Source organism: Castor canadensis, chromosome 4 (genome assembly GCF_047511655.1).
Source record: "Castor canadensis chromosome 4, mCasCan1.hap1v2, whole genome shotgun sequence".
NCBI lineage: Eukaryota > Metazoa > Chordata > Mammalia > Rodentia > Castoridae > Castor > Castor canadensis.
In genome coordinates, this window is record NC_133389.1 from 68,850,248 (window position 1) to 68,872,218 (window position 21,971).

General features: G+C 33.6%; 1 protein-coding gene and 1 non-coding gene across 12 annotated transcripts in view; one reads left to right on the plus strand and one right to left on the minus strand.

Annotated features, from left to right (window-relative positions):
* Ankrd12 (ankyrin repeat domain 12) overlaps window positions 1–21,971 on the minus strand; it is a 149,447-nt gene that overhangs the window by 72,861 nt on the left and 54,615 nt on the right. For 3 of the 11 annotated variants that reach the window (XM_020184897.2, XM_074070425.1, XM_020184899.2), the window contains exons 2-4: window positions 19,648–19,787; window positions 10,908–11,055; window positions 2,989–3,057 (exon numbers count right to left, since the gene is read on the minus strand). In XM_020184897.2, the coding sequence (XP_020040486.1) occupies window positions 2,989–3,057; window positions 10,908–11,055; window positions 19,648–19,734 (304 nt within the window). In that variant the 5' untranslated portion in view covers window positions 19,735–19,787. Of the gene's footprint in view, window positions 1–2,988; window positions 3,058–10,907; window positions 11,056–12,036; window positions 12,106–13,289; window positions 13,371–14,755; window positions 14,810–15,609; window positions 15,743–19,647; window positions 19,788–21,971 lie in introns of those variants that run through there. The other 8 variants (XM_020184906.2, XM_074070429.1, XM_074070427.1 and 5 more) reach the window with 7 other exon arrangements.
* Window positions 15,380–15,481, plus strand: LOC141422834 (U6 spliceosomal RNA). Its single transcript, XR_012447555.1, has one exon. It is a non-coding gene; the product is annotated as a U6 spliceosomal RNA (small nuclear RNA).

A 21,971-nucleotide genomic window follows, 5' to 3' on the forward strand; every position in this document is an offset into this window, starting at 1 on the left:
TCTAAGAGGTAAGCATTTATTAAGCTAGCAAGGTTTAGGGAATTAAAGTCTGATTATTTTCAGTAAGCATAAGAATTAATGATTATTCCAGTGTACCACTGCAGATATTAGGATAAACTGGTAACTAATAGCCTCAAAAAATTCAAGATCCTAACACTTGAAGTCTGCTGCCCACAAATCATTCAAAAATCTGTAACTCCATTTTGTTGAACATTTGATTTTATATAACAAAAAACTCAAAATTTCAAGACTTACTAAATCAGCTCTTATTAATATTTCTAATATAATCTTTCATTTTCATAATTCTTATATCAATTTTATTAATTATCCAATTTTATATTTAAATCTCTGCAGAATAGTTAATCCATTATGAAAATTATTAGAAAAGTTCTTCATGGGTCTCTAGAGATAACCGTTTCTCTGAAACGTAAACTCTCAATACTTTTCTATACCATCTTGGTCCTCTAGTATTTAGGTAGGAACTATAATTATTATTGTTTTCCCATCGAAAAAACAATTTTAAATATAATGAATGCATTTGTCTTCTAAAATTAAAATATTTAGCATTGTGAAAATTTTATAGAAAGAAAATATAGTTCAAGGAAAAAAAGTAAAATCTAGTAATAAATATAAACAAAAATTGCTTGGTATCTCTCCCTAAAATATTTTCTACAATTCTGGAGAAATTTTTGCCTTTTACTTGCTATTTGCAAAACTGCATTTTAATGTTTTACAAAAGATTACCATCTTAATACCTGGATTACAGAATGAGGATATTATAAGCTCCATTATTAGAATTATTATGCTGCTAAATAATCAAATATGTAACTGTTACATTTTGGAAATGAATAACCTCATTGGATATATTCCAACTATTTAAATAAAAATTCAAATTGGATGCATGCATCCAATAAGAACTATGATTTTTCTTTAATTTAGTTACAATAGTCATTTGTCTGAATTTATGTTTTGTATGAGATAGGAAAGTGAGTAGTAGCTAATGCAAGGTACCTAGGCTTGATAAATGCACCATTAGCCAAAACTGTTAAGTGTTAAGACTAATATCTTACAAAGTATACTTTTTTCAAATTGAAAGCAGTCAATGAGACTTCATTTGGAATCTATCTTGTACAGGATTTATTTCCTCTGAACCATCATAAGTAAAAAATGATGATATACTGCATGTCTGAAAAAAAAACAACAAAACAGTTCCCCTGCTTTTAGTAACTAAAAAATGTATCTATTTGTTCCAATAATAGCCAAAACTTTAAACACAGGTACACTGAAAAACAAGTTCATTTAGCACAGTCTACCTTAGACCTGAAATTCCTCTCAGCCAACCTAGGTATTTTTTAAGTCAGGATCTCCTTTTATCTTTTGTGTTGTTGGGGATTGAACCCAGAGCCCCAGCATGCTAGACAAGGGCTCTACCATTTTGCTAACATATGTAGTCCTGTAACCTAGAGACTTTTAAGGAAAATTCCAAATTCACTTAAACACTATTCAAAACAAAAGCAAAATGGATTCTTATCAAGTAAAATTCTTGACAGAATTTTGAAAAGACTTTCAAGATTCAGAACTTCAGAAATACGGAGATGTCTTTCTTTCCGGGTCCTGTCAGAATAAACAACGCTCAACGCTGTCACTTCCCTGTTAGAAGTAAAGTATATCATGGGGAAGAGACAAAAGTTTTCCTTGGAGCACTTGATTCATCAACCTATCAGTGTCTCAAAAATCAGTCTCTACAGAAGAAATGAAACGATGGAGTTACAATCCAAATATGGGTTGACATATAATTAAATCAATCACATTTGCACTGTGCATATTTCAATCTAGGGAAAAAAATTGCTATTATGCTCTGGTTCTAAAATATTATGAGTCTCTAACAACTGAAATGTATCTTGATTTCCAGCAATGATATTGAAATCACAGATGGCTTCATCACATACAGCTTTTACGTGTATCCTGGTCCTTAGAAGTTACATTTTAGAAAGGTAGGCAGGCCTAGTTCCACAGTAACGGAATGTAAATATGACTTCCTCTACCCAATTTTGGTAACTAGAACTACTAACTTAATAAATCAATTAACTCTCAGGGTAATTTTAAGGATGATTAGTTTCTATCTTCAACGAACCACACAAATTTTCAAAGTAAATAAAAACTGTAACATCAACAGAAGGTTTATTTAGTTTTACACAGGGACTAAACAATATTTACATTTTGAAAAGTTTAGAGATAGGAATGTTGACTCATTAGAAACAATAAAATAGGACAATCAAAACAGTTTTCATATGCTAGAGAATACTCTAACTCATTTTATTTAAAAATGATGGTACTTAAATATTCTCTTATATTCTTTTATTTTGAGTAATTATGAATCAGTAACATATAACTGCAGCCCTAGCCAAATACAGGTTCCAACACAGTTAACAGTCATGTCACCTCTCCAGGTAACCTGGTATTTTAATCCACTTACAGTTAAAATCAACCTTGGAAGCAAAGGCAATTAAGACTGAAAAATGCAGTGAGAAAAAATTTTTAAATGTCTGCTTTTTAAAAAAGATCACATGACTGAAGGATAAAATGATACAACCTTATCAAATTAAGTACACTTGATGTACTTTGTGAAGGGTATACAATAAAGCAGATTAAGGACATTTATCATCCTTCCACAGGGGTTGCTGTACTGCACCAATATCATGGGAGGGGTTGACTTTCATATTGCTTTCTACCAGAAGGGTGTCCCCACACTGTGCAATACAAAACCTAAATGGAGATACACAACAGTCCCTCTTACAGTGTTCACAAATAGCATGTGTTGGATATGATGCACTAGACATCTCAGAACAAAAACTGGAAAATTTTGTGGGCTCACTTATTTTATCAGAAATATCTATAAGCTGGTTTGAAAATAAGTTATTTATAGTTCAATAACTGTAAATGTGACAGAAACCACTGTCTGAATAGAGCACCTGATAATCTAATTACCTGAGTATGTTCTGTAAGAAGATATAAGTCTCTCCCCCCAATTTTCACTTGTATGTCCTGGGTCTGAATCTACAGAATGAGAAGAGACAGGAGAAAAGAAAAAGGCACACGAGGGAAATGCAGAAGTCAACAAACCAACATTTTTCAAAAGACCACCAGTTAGTTAGGCAATGATCTATCACTGTTTTTTCCAAAAGATTGTTTTTAAGGTAAAGCCAAAAGTACTTTTAACACAGGTTTGGTCAATACCTACAATGTGAGTTTCTTCAACTGAAATATCTTAAAATTGAGAAATATGACCATGTACTTTAGTAACAAACATTACTGATGTTGCTTATCAAAACATACCATCTCTTTTGATGCTATATCTTTTTTTAAATCTCTGAATAATGATAAAATAGGAAATATTCTTACCACTGGTTTTCTGTTTAGAATTTGTCTTTGAAAAACTTGAATCACACTTTTTGTATTATGAGTGCAAAAAGTATTCTGAAAACAAACACTTTAGAGTGCAGTATCATCCTATACCACAGGCCTTTCTACAAACTGTATACATTTCAAATCATATGAATTATTACAGTGATCAATATTAAACACATCTTAGGAAGAAAGCAACTAAATCAAAACAAAGTTTATTAGTTAAGACTATGGAATTCTGACTAACAATTCATGACAGAATAAGAATATGGAGAGCTGACTTTGATGATATTTAAAAAATATGCCATGCCATCTCATAATATTACTATTCTGATCTTCACGGGTTTAATTCATTGATGCATACTTTTCCTTCCAGAATCATTATTAAAGTCAGTACTCATGACTTCAGTTAGGTGTAAGTAATTAAAGAGTTGTTGGGGGGGAGCCAAATTAGAGAACAAGTAAAGGTAAGTTTAGTGATGAGATGGTCCATTCAACCAAAAAGGGGATCATTTATAAAATAACACTGAGACCTATTTTAAAGCAAGTGGGTAAATAGTTGAATGACATAAATTTCCATGAACACATATTTGAAAATCAAATACATAAAAGCAAGCAAGTTAAAAAATTCCATAAAAACAGTATTTGGCATTTCATACAAAGATAAGCAAAAAATTTTAAATGGGTTCCATAGATTGCATGGCAAAGAAAAAGTGGCAACCAATGAAGTGAATCAAATGGATTGAATAGATTATTGAAAGCAGGTATTATTTAATAGCAGATCAAAGCACAGTGGATGAAATGAACTTTCAATTACATTAATATAAGGAAGCAGTTTAACAGTTCACCCAAATCTTCCTTTAGAAGTATCCAATCCACCCTGAATTCATACACCCTTTGGCTTTTATTCAAATAAGTATGTTTATATTTGGGGCACTTGAATATGTGTTCTCTAAAGATTTAATTCAGGAGCTAGAGAATTAAAGCTTCCATATCCTATCCATTTACTTACTACTTCTTCCTAGTATGCTACACCAAGACTAGGCTATATGAGACTACAAGACTGATATAGAAGGCCAACGGTTAAGTAGAGCAATTCTCTCTCCCTGATATGTTCTTTATAGTAAGTAAGGTAAGGCAAGCCAAAACTTGTAATATTTTGAAAACAATTTTTTTTTTTTGGGTGGTACTGGGGTTTGAACTTAAGGCCTCACATTTACTAGGAAGGCGATCTACCACTTGAGCCACTCTGCCAGCCCTGTTTGGTTTTTTTGAGTCAGAGTCTTGCTTTGTAGCCCAGGCTGGCCTTGAACTCTGAATTCTCATACCCTGACCTCCCGAGCTCTGGAATTACAGGTGTGCACCACCATACCAGACTAAAAGCAGTATTTTAAATGTTAATCCTACTCTTTAGGTTGCAAAAGAGAAAAACACAGGAATGATTTTAAAACTCTACACTGTAGTTTGAAATTTTTATAATAAAACATTAGGAAGGGGATTGGAGTTATTCTGTAAGAAGTAATTGCAATGAAAATCACCAAAGGTGATTGTTCTTATTAAGGAAAACACTGACTTTACCTGTTACCTAAAACATGGTTTCTTTTTACAATGTCCATCTCTCCCAATTTATTTGAATCACATTAATTAAGGCAGGCTGATTAATGGCATCTAAAACTTCAGGAAAACAGAACTTCTAAGGTTGGCTGGAAGAGAAGGCTTAGTTTATGAAATTTCAACACTACAACTGCCATATGGACTTTAGGGACAGATCATTCTATGTCTTTGAATTTTCTTAAATCATACTACCTAAAAATGACAAAAGAAAATACTATAGTAAGTAAATAAGTAATGCTTACTAAAAGGAGGCTATCATGAAAAAAGTGAAGGATACTCTTATCTAGTTACATAAATATTCAAACGGAAATGATAAAAGTACTGCTGGTTTATCTCTATACAATATTAGAGCTATCAAAATGAAAGAAAAACACACCCCTCAAATTCTGTTTGAGGTTAAAGAACATTCATAAACTGCTGGAAGCTTGGTAACTAGGTCTGATTATTTTGGAGAAACATGAAGAATCATAAAAATGTTTCACCCTTTTAAATAAATAATTCAGAGTATGACAAAAATGCAGTCTGCAAAGATGTTCTTGATGGTATTACTTGTGACAAAATAATTGTACATTTAGTTTGAAGGCTAAGAAGAGACTTCATATGGTATTTCCAGATAGCTGGTCAATACTTCTGCACTAAGGGTTTATGACTTTTCCTAATGACATGAGATAAGAAAGAAGTACTATTTTTTGACTGGTAAGTTGACTTAGGTAGGAACCTTAATAACTAAAGATGAAAAAAACAAGACAAGAGTTTTGCTTACTCTACACTTTACATTCAGTGGCAGATATTGTAAGCTACCTACCCAGTGTCATTCTTCCTCTTTCACCAGTAATACCTCAATTATGATCAAAGTGACAATATACCCTGCTAAAAATATTTGACTTTTCAAACTAACTTGTAAGTAGAGAAGCATAACCAAAGAGATGCAGGCTCAAGTTTCTAGGAAGGCTGTTTCATCAATAAAAAGGCCAAGCCTCGATGGGAAAAAGATACTTTTGTTCTTGGTCTTCTCTCCTCTACTTTTTGCCAGGAGGAAGCTACAACCCTGTGATTAAAAAAATACTTAAGGATAAAGACCATGTATGAACCAAAACAGGCAGAGCAAAAAGAAGAAACGGATCCAGTCTCAACTAGTATTATGGAGCTGTTATACCAACTATGGACTGCCTCTGCCTATCCTTCTCATTGCATTAAATTAAAAACTCCATTCCTATCTACTTGAGCCAACGTTAATCCATGTTCAGTCATGTTTAATTAATGTATCATGAAATGAATATATGTAGATGAGGAATCAGGACTTATAAACATGAGGAAATTGGGACTGATAAAAGCTCAAACTGGCCAGGTTTGTAGGAGGCTGAGCAGAGACTTAAACTCCAAAATCTTTGATAAACACTATGCTATTATTTACTTCTATTATAACTATACATCCTGCCAATATTCTTGATTAAGACAGTTTGAAAGTAAATTTCAAAAGCTAAAAATAAGTGATAAAGCAAGTTAATGTATAGGTATAAGAAATATCTTCTACATAAGGTAGTTGCTTTTATGCTTTCACAGATTCGATGGGTCATTTTTTGATACACTGGCTTTATAGGCTTCTTAATATTCCATAGTACAAACTTTATGGTAATTTTCTGAAAGAAGAGGTCAAGGTAAGTTAGATACTGGAATGATATAAGCAGATACACTGGTGTTTTATTGAAATAAGGTAATTCACAACAAATAGTACTATGATGCAGCTATAAGGAACCACTGGCATGAGATCAAATTATGCTTTAATTATTTTCCAAATTTTATTTGTCTAGTCAATTACCTACTTTTTTAGACAACTATATTTTAAAAAATTAGTAAGTGTTAAATAATTGAAATTTTAGAAAGTTTAAGACCCACTAGCCTGTCACAAAATGAAGACTAAGAATCCCTCGTTCGGTTGATACTATTATTGCTAATTTGGGAGACCAGTGGACCTTCCATGGAGAATGATATGAATACATACCTTCTTTGAAAAGCAATGACCTTACAGAAGTAATATATGTTTACTATTTTACAAACACAAGGCATGCAAAAAGTACAAAGAAGAAAGTAATAAATATTCCAAACCCTGGAAATACAGTGTAGATACCATTCTAAACATCCTTCTGAATATACACAAAGACAAAGGAACCAGCAGAGAGAAGAGATAGGACTATGCTATTTTAAAATAAAAAAAAGTTAAGATTAATTTCATTATTTTCAAAATAAAAGGAAACTAAAGGGAATGATTTTTCTCTGTAAGAGACAGTGTATATAACAAAAACATTAAAAGAAATTTCAAATAAAGCAATATTAAAACATTAAAAAGTTTAAGTAAACATTTTTTAAAACTATGCATTTCAGTTTAGACAGTATCAGTTCATGCCTTGCTCAGAGAAAGGATGAGCTAAGTAGCATTATTATCATATTCTCTTTATTGCCCATCCTGTTCTTTTATTTTGCCAAGTCAGGATTTATATCATTTACATTTGGTTCTGAATCAAAATACACCTAACAGTTTTAGGCTTAGTGAAAAGGTCTTTAGTATTTAAACAGTTTTATCTTTCTTTTTCTTGGGGAGTGGGTAACTGGGGTTTGGGCTCAGGGAAGTCTACCTCCAGGACATCCCCACACATTTTTTGCTTTAGGTTATTTTCCAATAGAGCTTTGTGTTTTTATGTTTCTGACCTGAGGCCAGCCTGGACTGAGATCCACCTACTTATGGCCCTCCCACATAGCTGGGACCACGCCCTGCCTATTGGTTAACATATGAGTCTTGTCAACTTTTTATTCCAGCTATCGTGGAACTGTAATCCTCCCAATATCTGTCTCCTAAATAGTTGGGATTACAGATGTGCACCACCATACCAGCTTTATCTTTTTATGTCTGTGTGTATGTCATGTACACATATAGAAATATACAAATTATGATTTTAATGCAATCAAATAGTACATACTATTTTATAATCTACTTTTTCACTTCCAATACATACCATGAATATCTTTCCATACCATTAATTCTGATATTATTTTGTAAGGGTAAAAACCATATTACCTTATTTGATTTACCATAACTTAACAAATCTTTTATTACATGACACTATTTTCCTGGTTTTGTGTGTGGGGGGGGTTGTCATTATTATAAACAAAGCTGAAATAAACAGTCTTGATAAATTTTTGCTCTCATCAATAATCATTTATAAAAAAGTAAAAAATTAGTCAAATTAGAAGCTTCGCTTGGGATATATGTTGTCATATTTACCATTAACAATTTAGATTAAACTCCTAAAGCAAATTCCTACCTTCATTTCATGACCACTGGCTATAATTAAGGCTAATAATTCTGTCAATCACCATAAAGTGTATTACTTTGATTACTGTTGGTATGTTTTTTCATATACTTATACTGTTTTGAATATAGAATCCAATCGTTTGTCCAGTTTCCCATTTTTGTGCTTTTCTTTTTCACATTTAAGAAATTTTTTAAAGCTACAAATATTTATATATAAAACTTAATACATTAATGCATACAGTAAATATTCCCCCCTTTGTTTCAGCTAATAGTTTAAAACACAAGGGGGTAAATTCAAATATGATATATTTGATATTTCTTAAGAACTTTACCCTCATCACAATTTAAAAAAAAAAGAACTCCAAAAAAATATAGTCTGATGCTGTAACTATCTTTCATATGGAACATGTCACTTAAATGGTACTTTGGAGTCTATCTTTTTTAAGTAATGAAAAATAAAAGACAGCTAAATTATAAATAACATATTTTGGCTTTGGACCTAGGAAATTCTTCTTAATTTTATTTAGTAAAATTTATAAATTCTGCCTAACAAAAACATGTTTTATATCCACCAAACTTTTGTTTGATGAAGACATGTGAAGTTTTTTTTAAAAGAAAAGGTAAGAATTTCTTAATGAAATACTCTTAAACACAGTAGCAGCACCCTACTAAATGCAAACAGTCAAAAAGATTTATCAGGGTAAAGAGTATATATAATCCAATTATTAAATTATGAATCAGATTATATTTACTCAGTTCTCTTTCTCTAAAGTTTTAGCAAGAATTCATTTTAGTATAACAGGATAAAGTGGGGAGAAGTGAGGGAAAAAAAGAGAAACATTTCCTGTTCCCCATGGAGAAAATGGGAAGAAAGACTTCATTTATTCAGTTCTTAAAGTTCATGTCTTCCTAAGTAACATTTTGTCCTTAATTTTTGTCTAAATAAAAGAAAAATAATCTACATGATCTAGTAACAAAGAATGTCATGGAAAGTTTATTTCGAAACTTTACTCCTAAAAAATGTTAACAATATTTGAATTTATCAAAATCCCTTCTTCCTCAAACTACTGTTAGAAATATTACTGGAAAATAAAATTTGGATAATGTAATTTAAAAATGACCAGCAAAGGGACTTCCAAGGAGAAACTATGACAAGTGTTAGATCTTAAATGGTACCTAAAGGCATATGCAGTTATACATCACTTAATAATAGAAGTATGTTCTGAGTCACTGGGCAATTCCATTCCTATGCAATCAGCATGGAGTCTACTTTTACAAACTAATATGGCTGCAACATTCCTATGTGACAAAATCTTATGGGACCACCAATGTATATGCAATCTCTTGTTCATGGAAATATTATTTGGCATATGAATGTAACTGTCTATTACAATTAATTAATTAATTAAGCAATTACTTAGTAATTGCTTAAGAATATCAAGGATAAGAAGGGTCATGTTTAATGGGAAAAAAAAAAGTTTCTGAATTTCTAGAAGAAGCTAGGGTAACTTAAAATGATGAAAACACATTAATTGCTTTCTTTTTTTTCTTGGTGTACAGGAATTGAACCCAGAGTCTCACACATGCTAGGCAAGTCCTCTACCACTAAAAAAGCACATAATTCCTTAATCACTGCTAGGAAGAGCAATCTTCAAAGTTTAAAAAATGTCATAAAAACTATTTCTAATGCAAACTAAGAGAGACAGCAAATATACAAAAGGAGAACTACCTACTAAATGTGTGTATTAAATTTATACCATTTTCTAAAGCTATGTTAGCACAGGGTGTTTCAAAATCATGATATCTGGTACTGATGATTGAAGTCTACTAGAAAGATGTAGGTGGGATACAAACTTCTGTATTCACAACAGAACACTAATTTTCTGTGAGTGAAACTAAAACATTTTCTAGAACAGTTTATTATTACTATATTACAAGAAATAAAATATCTGTGACAAATACAGAATATTCAAGCTTATATTAGTTTTAAGAAATTACTGGTCCAGAGCTAAAGTACAATCTTGTAATTGATTAGATGGTAGTAAGAAGGCTCTCAACTATCATGAATAATTGAGATTGACTGATTTCAAGTACCAACTTCTGGTATATAAAATTTTGAGAAATAAAAGTACGATGGATAGCACTTAAGCAGTTAGCCTCACTTTTTTTCCTTTCCTTTTTTTTTTGTTTTTGGTGGTGCGTATTACTAACCCTATTTATAAATTTAAAGTGTCCAACAGATTCACATAAAACAACTTTTTCTCCAATCTACCAAATCCCTGTGATTTTTATTATCAACCAAATTTTCATCACTGGAGTACTCCCCAACAAATTAAGTTCTGAAGCTCTGAAATGTGGTAAAAGAGATTTGAAATGAATATTAAGAATGGGGAATAAAGCAAATAGTTTTCTGACATTTGGGTGATAAACAGATGAACTTCTGCCCCAAATAATAAATTTCAAATATTGAAATACAAATATTTTTCTATTAACTGGGTGTAAAAATGAACAGTGCAAATGAAAGAAAAAAATTCACAGTAAAAAACTGATTATGTTTTACCAGAAATAAGTATTCTACCTGTGTCTGATTCTCGTTCTTCATTTCTTGATGGGCTAATGGTAAATGGAAGTTTACGTTTCATGGATGATTTCTCTTTCATCTCCTTGCCCACATCACTTCGGTCATTTTTTGGCGTTTTGCTGTAAGTTGCAATCTTGTCTTTACACTATTAAAAACCAAAACAAAACAAATATGAACAAAGTTGTGTCAATATGGCACTAAAGAAACCCACCTTACTAAGAAAAATTTCAGACACACAAAAATAAAGGGATATTCATCATATTCAATGTACTCAAGACCCAGTTTCAAAAAATCATAACATTTTTTTCCAACTTTTTCATATTTCCCTGCTTTTACCTAACAGAATTTTAAAATAACAGTAAAATATCCTGACTGTACAGTAGATCTTATGCCTGGTTATATAATAATGCATAAATATATAAATATGAAAATGCAATTTAGACTGAATGACAGACTTTTATTAAAAAAAAAAAACACTGTTCTCTGTATTTTCAGATTCTGCACCCATCAATTCAACCAACCATGGATTGAAAATATTTGAAAAAAATTGCATGTGTACTGATTACGTAGATTTTTTTGGTCATTATTCTCTAAACAATAACAACTATTTATATAGCATTTACATTGTGTTAGGTACTGGGAATCTAAGGTTAAATTACATGTGTAGGGTATATGCAAATACTATGTCATTTTGTGCTAATATAAACATCCCTGTGTATCAGTAGGACATATTAGAACCAACTGACTGCAGATACCTGGCTGCACAATTCTCTACAACACTAGTACTTAAGTGGTCATTGGACTAACACTTTTAACATCACTTGGAAATTTACTAAAAAAACAAAACTCCCAAGGTTGTGCTCCATCCCAAACTTATTGAATCTGAACCTCTGGGGGCGGAGGGCACATGATCTGTTTTACAGTCCTTCCAGGTGATTCTGATGCACACTAAAGTTTAAGAACCTACTCAATATCAATAAAAGAGGTAAATATGTAAGGATCTCAGGAGCCAAAGGAAAACCAATCCTGTTTGCTAAAAGATGACAACCCCATTTCTTAAATCAGAAAAGCAAAGATATATTTCTAATTTAATTTAGAAAATGGGTAAAAAAAATTATGTACCCACCCAGTCAAGTGAAGTGGCCCACTCTCATGGCCTTCATCTATAACCCACCATCTAATTGGGACAACATATCTATTAGGTCATAATAAAAAAAAGAAAAGGCAAAATGAGCAGACTAACTGGTGAACATTACTGAAAAACAGTACCTCATCTATACGTTCAAGTTTTAAAGTAAAATTTGCTTGAGGTGTTTTTTTACTCTGTCAATGAAATGAAGATTAATAGGCAAGTGTTTTGCTTATAAGGTTATTTTAAAACATAAACATAGGGAGTCTTTGCTCCAATTTTCTGCATGCGGAATAGGAAACGTTTCTCTTTCTCTACCCAGCTTTCTTCATACTTTATTCTACTATACTAAAACAAATCCTTACGAAAACGTCAAAAAAAAAAAAAAAAATCCCAAACCAGGTTTTATTCATATTCAAGTGTGCTGAGGCTAACAAATAAGGAGAGAATTGCCATTGAAAAGATTAACTAAGGGTTCTGGCATTGGGTAGATTCTCCCCTCCACAAGGATTTCTTCCTGAATAAACCCTGTGCTGGCATTTGAGCTGTTAAATAAATTAATTAATTTAAAAAATAAAATAAAATAAATAAGGCAAGCACCTCTCATCTCAGCTAACACAGGAAGCATAAATAGGAGGATCAAGGTTCAAACAGTGCAAAAAGTGAGACCCTATCTCAATGTTAACCACAGTATCGAGTGCTGGTGACTCAGCACGTAATGTAATGTAATCCTAGCTACTTAGGAGGCAGAGATCAGGAGGATTGCGGTTCAAATCCAGTCCCAGGTAAATAGATAGTGAGACCCCCATCTCGGAATACAAATCACAAAAAAGGGCTGGTGGAGTGGCTCAAGGTGTAGGCCCTGAGTTTAAACGCCAGTACCGAGAAAGAAAAAAAAAAGACACTTTTTCATTTAATCTTATTTTATTCAACCTACAGCAACTGTCACATGCAAAATGAAAACATCGATGGTGACACAAGAATGAAGGTCATTCATGGTTATTGCTATTACACAATGTACTGATAGCTAGCTAGACAGCATCTCCCTCTGGAGCAAAAGGTAGGTAGACTCATTGCCCATCATAAAAGATGAGGTTCCTTCTCCTATAATGCAACCTACTGCATATGTATCTGTCACTTGGCCCTCCTTTGCATACTCCTTTTAAGAAATAAGGCTTGGGAATAGGCATGACACTAATACTCAGATCACTGCTATTGCTACGAATAGTAAATGTTCCTTTAGCACTGACCCAGGAATCTCATGTCTTCTATCAGTATCCATAAAACTGATTAGGTTTCAAGCAGGGTAGTTCTCAGATCCCTCACAGTTTCTGAAAAAGAAATTTCTATTTTCATTATTTTTATATGTAAATTTTTCTGTAATGAGCATGTATTACTTGAGTGATAAAAGAAAAAAATTTTTTTGCAGTACTGAGGTTTGAACTCAGGGCCTCATGCTTGCTAGACAGGTGCTCTACCACTTGAGCCACTCCACCAGCCCTTTTTTTTATGTTGGGTATTTTTTGAGATAAAGTCTGGCTTTTTGCCTAGGCTGGCCTTGAACCATGATCCTTCTGATCTCTACCTCCTGAGAAGCTGAGATAATAGGGATAAGACAACGGTGCCTGGTCAAGAAAAAGTCTTATTTTTTGGTGGTACTAAGGTCTGCACTCAGGTCCTGTATCTTGAGCCACTCCATCAGCCCTTTTTTGTGATGGCATTTTTCAAGATAGGGTCTCACGAACTATTTGCCCAGGCTGGCTTCAAACTGTGATCTTCCTGATCTCTGCCTCCTGAGTAACTAGGATTATAGTCGTAAGCCACCTGTGCCTGGCTAAGAAAAAAGTTCTTGATAATCATTTGGATAGAAAATAATCTTTCTTAATTATACTGATGATAGAGCAGAACTATTCAAAAGATTAAAATAATTAATATCCTTTCACACTATGAATTAACCCAGGTTTTAGATTATCACATGAAGTTTTATAAAATATTTTATTTTTCAAGCTATAAATACTGCTTTATTGTTAAAAGCAGCAGTAGAGAAATTCCTGTAGTAAACTAAAACTAATGGGGGGAAAAAGACCACAGATTAGTAGTGAAAGGGTAAAATAATTCAAAAATTGTGGGTTGACATTCTTGATGAAACCCTGACTACTGTAATATTTAATGAGGCAATGAAAGCACTTTATATAAAAATGAAACTGGTACAGAATATAATTATTATTTAAATTAAGTTCTATTTAAGTGTATTTAATAAATTAAATTTTGATCTAGGCTTTCAGGTTTAGGATCACCTAACAGCAATATTCTTTCATATTAAACTGTAAATGAGATCTGTATTAATATAACAGAACAACTATATTCATTACTGCAATGTTATGAAAAAAAGGGGTGGAGGTGGTAAAGATGGGTGTGGTGGCCCATGCCCATGGTCCCAGCTACTTGAGAGGCACTAGGAAGATCAAAGTTTGAGGCTAGCCTGGCCAAAGTAAGATCTAGTCCCTATCTGAAAAACAAAGCAAAAAAAACAAAAGACTGGGGATCTGGGTTCAATTGGTAGAGCACTCGCCTAGCAAACTTGATGCCCTGAGTTCAATCTCTAGTAGTGCAAAAAATGAAACAAAGTAATAAAACAAAACAAACAAACAAACAACAAGAAAACAGGGAACCACTTAGCAGAATCCAGAAATTGGCTGCAGGGTCAGTCACTCACTATGAAAAGATAATCAAAGCCAGGTGTGGTGGTTCATGCCTATAATCCCAGCAACTGAAAGCAAGAGAATTGAGAAGTTGAGGTCAGCATGGGCTGCACAGTGAGAGCCTCTCTCAAGAAAAAAAAAAAACAAAAAAGGCGCTGCAAAAATACAGGTGCAAATCAGTGGTAGAGTAATTTCCTAGCATGCTTGAGGCCCTGGATTCTGAGAGACAAGACACATACATACACAGGGATGGAAAGGGGTAGAGGAGGCCAGCTCAGACATAAAAAGTTAGTGAGACCCTATCATAAAAAACAAGCTAGGTGCTGGGTTTGATGGTTCTCATCTGTAGTTCCAGCTACTTAGGAGGAGGAGGAGGTAAGAAAGCAGCCCAAGCTGGGCCCAAACGTCATCTGAAAAATAAAGTGAAAAGGACTGAAAGTGTGGCCCAAGTGGAAGAGCACTTGCCTAGTAAGCACAAGGCTCTGAGTTCAAACCCCAGTATTTCCCCCTACCAAAAAAATATTAATAGAAAGATAGTGCAAAGTGCTTTTTACTTATCGCTACACTCTTAAGAAACTACACCTTCAGTAATACTCAGGCACCACTTTCTTAGTGGCAGCTTTCAAAAGATACAAAGCGTGCTTGCTTCAGCAGCACATATACTACAATTGGAATGACACAGATTAGCATGGCCCCTGCTCAAGGATGACACATAAATTCATCAAGCGTTCAATATTAAAAAAAAAAAAAAAAAAGATACAAGCTTCAATGGGTTTGGCCTTACAAATTCAGTCCCAGAAACTGACATCAAGCAGCCCAGATGAAGTACTGTATTATTCCCCCACAATTCCACTGAAGCAACATTTACCGTGGTCATGTTCTCAAGGCCTCATCTTTGCTAATACCCTCCCGGTGGCATCTGGCACTGGAGACTTCTCCTTTGCCATTCTTCTCTGTGGAAACTTTTGGTTCACTCTGTCCTCTTCCTCATCTCGTTTCTCCTAAAATATTTGAATTCCTCAGCATATACCCAATTCCACTGTTGCTCCACTTTATATCCTCTCTTATATCTCCATACCTGTGGTTTACTTTTTCCACAAATCTTCACATATTTATTTCCAATCTAGACTTCTGTTTTGAGCTCTTAAACTCCTATCAAACACCTACTAAAAACTCAGAGGTTCTGACAGCCAACTCAACAAATACAAATCAAGCTTATTCAAAACAACCTGTTTATTCTCTTAAATTCTTTTACAAGGAATAGTGTAACATAACCTAGTTGTTCAAACAGAAACCTCAGAATAGGTTCAGAGTACCTTCCCCACCCCCACATATTTAGTTTAACTCATTCAACATTTTTTAAGATCAGCCACTTGTCTCCATTTCCAAAGCCATTATTCACTCTGCCTCTTGCTTGGATTTTTAAAAATGGCATTTTGATCTTCTCTAGGTTCTTCCCTTCTAGTTTACTGATTGTAGAATAAATCCAAAATCCTTTGCAGGGCACAAAAGGCCTAATGCTAGCCTATCCCTTTAATGAATGACATCTCAACTTAGTATATACTAGTGCAACAGATTCATATCTATTTTTCAATTGCTGTTTCTTTGGCTTAGACTACTTTCACTCCCACTTTCCTGCAGGTTAAATACTTATCTTTCTCATTCTCTCAAGAGTGCATATTGGGGAAAAATGATCTAAAATTGATTGTGGTTATGACTGTATAACTCTGTAAATACACTAAAACTACTGAACTGTACAATTTAAATTTATGGTATGTGAATAATATCCCAATAAAGTGGATAAAAATGGTAGGAGGCAGAGATCAGAGGACTGTGGTATGAGGGCAACCTGAGCAAACAGTTGGTGAGACCCTTCACAAAAAAGGGCTGGTGGAGTGGCTCAAGGTGTAGGCCCTGAGTTCAAACCCCAATACCACAATAAATATATAAACAAACAAACAAACAAAGTCCAGTGTAGAGAAAAGATGACCAGGAGAATTAATAGCTGAAGACATGGCTTATTAGTAAGCATCAAGGAAAATTCTAATAGGCTACAAAGAAATTACATCAGACAGTAACTTGAATCCATAGGGAAAAATTTAAGAGTACCCAAACTGGTAACTTTGTAACTGCAAAGAACTGTGCCAATATAAATTTCTTTAATAGATAAGATTATATAAAACAATAATTATAACCTTTTGTTACTGGGTTAAGATACAGATGTAATCTACATTACATAAACAACACAAAAAAGGTGAAGAAATGGTACTATACTGGAAGAAAGTGGTATTTTACTAAAATTAAATTACTGTATTAAACTATAGTAGATTGTGTCAAATTAGGAGATGATACGTATTCCAATGTCTAAACTGATCTCTAAGATTTAAAAAAAAAATAGTACATGTAAAAATATTTAAAACCAAAAAAAGGTAGCACAGAAGACAGAAACATGAAACATAAGAAAATAGCAGATATAAATTAATATCGGATATTAAAATATCCGATATGTATAATATATATAAAATATATATAATATTTTAATATATTAAAATTATATTTTAAATGTAAACTAAAAATGCAATCAATAGACAGACAGCTGGTGCAATCAGGTAAGAAAAATAAAAATCCAAACTGAAAAAGTAAAATTCTAGTTTATCTCTCTCACATGTAGAAAACTCTACAAAGAATCACAAATTTTGGAACCAATGAAAGAATACACAGTCACAGACACAGGACCACTATATAAAAGTCAACTGTATTTCTATACTAGCAATAAAAATCCAAAATGAAATTATCTATGATAGCATTGAAAAGATTTAAAATAGCAGTACAACATCTGTATATTGAAAACTTTAACACATTGCTGAGGGAAACCGAAATGGATCTAAATAAGTGAAGAGACATTCCATGGTTGTGTACTGAAGGACGATACTGTTAAGACAGCAATACTACCCAAGTGATCTATGGATTCAATAAAATTCCTATCAAAATCCTAGCAGACTATTTTTGCAGACACTGGCAAGCAGATGCTAAAATTTATATGGAAATGCTAGGGAACTCTGAGTAATCAAAACAATTTTGAAGAGAACAAAGTTTAAAAACTTATGCTTCCTAGGTTTTGAAAGCACACTTGAGGGTGGGGGCAGAGCATGGCTCTAGTCACAGAGCACCTGCCTAGCAACTGTGATGCCCTGAGTTCAAAGCCCATTTATTACAAAAAAGATTCTACATTGTTTGGGATTAGTGTGAGAATGGGGACTGACTGCAAATGGTTAACAAGGATATTTTCACAACAAGTGAAGTATTCTAAAACAAAATTGTGACTGAGGCAGGCTAGGATTATGGAAAGATTACTCAGAAAAATATTGCATTTTAATCTGACCAGGCTCTGGCTCAAGAACTGCTTTCATCTTCCCTGGGAACCACCCATGTCCCTCTCCACTCATTGATTATTGGATGGGAAACTCCTGGTTTCTCCCTTCCCCCAGATTAGCAGAAGTTTTAAAAGCACCTGAAGAAGAGAAGCACCCTTTCTCTGCCTCCAACTTCCACCTGGGCCCCACCTGGGCTCCCTTTCCCATTAACATCCATGTGTCCTGCCATGGCTTCTTCCCCATGGGACACAAAGAATTTGGAAGTCTTCTGATCACAGACTCTGCGCCGCCAACATGATGATGGCTGCACAAATCTATTAGTTAAAAACTAAGAATACTTCATATGTCCTTCAACAAGAAAATGGCTTTTTAAAAAAAAGATTTAAAATGAAAAAAGAAAACAAAGAAAAACTTTAAAGATAATGTATAAAACTAACCACTGTGTCTGGTGGAGTGGCTCACATTATAGAGCACCTGTCAGCAAACTTGAGGCCTTGAGTTCAAACCCCAGTATTGCCAAAATAAATAAATAAAAATAAAAATAAACAAGAGTGAGATCAATTAGGAGACAACTGCAAAATTCTGAATGAAGATTCCTGAGTATCTAAATTAAACAGGAACAAAGGATATGGAGGATAGGAAAAAGGATCATAGGCTACTAGCTACAACTAATAGCAAAAACTGTTAACATTTACTAAGTACCTACAATGTGCCAAACATTGTATGAAGCATTTCTGTGGCACAATTCTTTAAGGTACTATTGTTCTCTACTATGAGAGATACTGAGGATTGAGAAGTTACATAAATAAATTTACTCAAGATTATAGATCTGGAAAATGGAACAGCTAGTATGTATTGCCACTAAGGCTGACTTAGGGGGCAAGAAAAGAAATGCCAAATGACTGTGGGGTCTTGGACTACTTCCCTCTTCCAACAGTTAACCATATGTTATCTTCCTTATTGTGTTTTACTTAGTAATTGTGTTCATCTCAGAAATGAAATAGAATAGTATCCTTAGAAACCCAAATTATTTCTAGAGGGCTTGTATTTTACTGGTGCTATTTGTCAGTTTTGATTTGCAATGTTTCCCAAAGGCCCATGGTATCAAAGCTTTGGGTCCCAAGTTTGGTGCTACTTGGAGGTAGTAGAACCTTTAAGAGGTGGGGCCTTCTGGGAGGTTTTAGGTCACTGGGGGCGTGTTCATTCATACTATTCAAATAGTATGAATCCCACTTTTCCTATTTCTCTTTTCTATTTCCAGGTCATAAGGTGAATGACTTTGCTCTGATAAGTGCTCCCTGCCACGATATGCTGCTTCACCACAGACCTAAACACAAGGGGTCCAAGTAACCATAGACTGAACCTCCAAAATTTGAGCCAAAATAAACCTTTCCTCCTTCTACCTTGTATGTCAGGTATTACAGTAATAGAAGGTGACTAACACATCTGCTGTTAGTCATGTTGCTTTGTATTTGATGAGTGATTACTTTTTCCAAGTTCCAAAAGAGTAAAAAAAAATTTGAGTTATATACCTTTCTTCCATATGATTTTTCTACCATATTGCTGTCACTGTCAGAATTTTCACTCTGAACTGGTTTTGTGAACCCAGTTTTGGGCATTTTAAGCTGTTTGACTAGCTGCTGCTTCTTTTATCAGTCTTCTCATTATGGATCTGTAAAGAATAGATATACAAGGGTTATTTATGCACACATACAATAAAACCTACCTAAAATTTATGTGTCACAATTGGTGCAATTTCTCAGAAAGGATATCCTAACCCAAAACAAGTTTTCACATAACAATTTGAGCTTCTAATTAAGATCTCTTGTTCAAGCCCAATCAGCTTGTCATTAAAAAGAAAAAAAGAGATATACTTTTATACTTCTTCCCACTTTCTCTAAACTAGTAATATTTGCAGTTTTCTGGATATCCAAAAGCAGTGGTAATAGAGCAGTGGCTAAAAGTTTTTCACTATAGCATGAAACCAGATGTGGGAGCTCTAACTATATTTCCCTGGTAGTTCTGTCTTAGTCTCTAAATAATTTCTGAATACTCGAACAAGAACCTGATAGGGCTGATCAGTTACATCTAATTCCCCTTATTAAACCCTTCGTATGAAAAATACCTAGAGTGGTTTCCTTTCCTTCCCTGAATAGCCCCAGGTATATGTTAACTTTGTCTACTTATCACTCATGTAATACTTATGTTGTACTGTAATGATTATACAACATTTTCTTTCTGATTTGTTTGGCCTTCTTTCTTACTCTGCAAACTAACTTAACAGGCTAAGGACCTCCCAGAAACTTAGACAAGCTATGCTTTGAGATCTGAAAAAAATTCTAAGGAGTATACATATAAAAGGGGAAATTATGAGGCTGGACCTGTTTTGCTGTCTGATGATCTCACAGCTACATATGGCCACTTAAGGTTAAGCTGATAAAACTTAGATGAAATTAAAGTAGCTACTGTACTGTCCACTGCAGATACACATTTCTATTACCATGGAAAGCACAGCAATGGGTTAGAGCAAGGTTCCTGGCCAAGAAGAGCATTACTGGAGTCACAACCAGTAATTACAAGTTACTTTTAACTCCTTTTTCCTATACATTTACTATAAATGGATATCATAGGTGCAAGCAAACTGTCATTCTAATGTGAATTATTAAAACTCAGACACCTTTGGGCTGATGGAGTGGTTCAAATGGTAGAGAGCCTGCTTAACAAGCATAAGGCCCCAGGTTCAACCCTTGGTACCAACACCAAAAAAAAAAAAAAAAAAAAAAAAAAAAACAGCCAAAAAACCCACCAATCCAACAAACAAAAAACCTCGTCATTTTCAATGGAATTTTAGTAAAATCTGCTGTGCTTGCTAAATCATTCTATTGGTGCTTGAAAATTTGTGTGGTTTTGATAGAAACCAAACCAAAAACTGAACTAAATTATCAAAATTATAGTAAACTGATCTGTGGAGAGTCAAATTAAAACAAACTCAAAGGCTAGGGTGTGGTTCAGTGGTAAGAATAAAGCCCTGGGTTTGATCCCCAGCAACTTACAAAAAACCTGCTAAAGTTTAAATCTTTCCTTTTATAGAAGTGGAAACAAACTTGAATATAATAAGCAACTTACTTTATTTTTGAACACAGAAGAGTCTGAGCTTACCTTGGAACCATTCAATTGTTTCAACTATTACTATATACACAATCACTTAAACATAATACTGTTCCCAAAGCTGCTCATGTGTAAAGCTCACGGAATTAAGAGGTATGAGTCATAAAAAAACTGGAACTCAAAAGGAAAACTGAGCTGTATAATAGTAGATAACAGCCTAAGTGAGACTCTGAAGATAAAGCAAGCTGAATCTGAAGCAATACAAGATACTCCTAAAGAAGCATCATGAATATTTTTTGAGAAAAGACTACAGAGCAGTAATATAATATTAAGTAGATTGTAAATTAGAGAAGATTACATCATTTCTAAATATCTTTATTTGGAAAAAATTTAGCACTAACATTAATTATAATCAAAATTATATTTCAAAAATATTACTTCAATCAAAAAGTATTAAGAATTTAATATGAAGTTACTTTAGGCCCAATGTAAACTATAATCACTAGAGCAACCATTACACGAACTATACAAAAAGAAAACAAAACTCACACTAGATAATTAAAATAGGATATTTAAAAATGTAAAAATAACCCAACAGAAGGCAGGAAAAGGAAAACTAAGAAATGAAATACAGGGGAAGCCAGGCACCAGTGGTTTACCCTGTAATCCCAGCTACTTGGGAGGCTGAGATTGGGAGGATCAAGGTTCAAGGCCAGCCCAGGTAAATAGTTCTAGAGAACCCATCTCC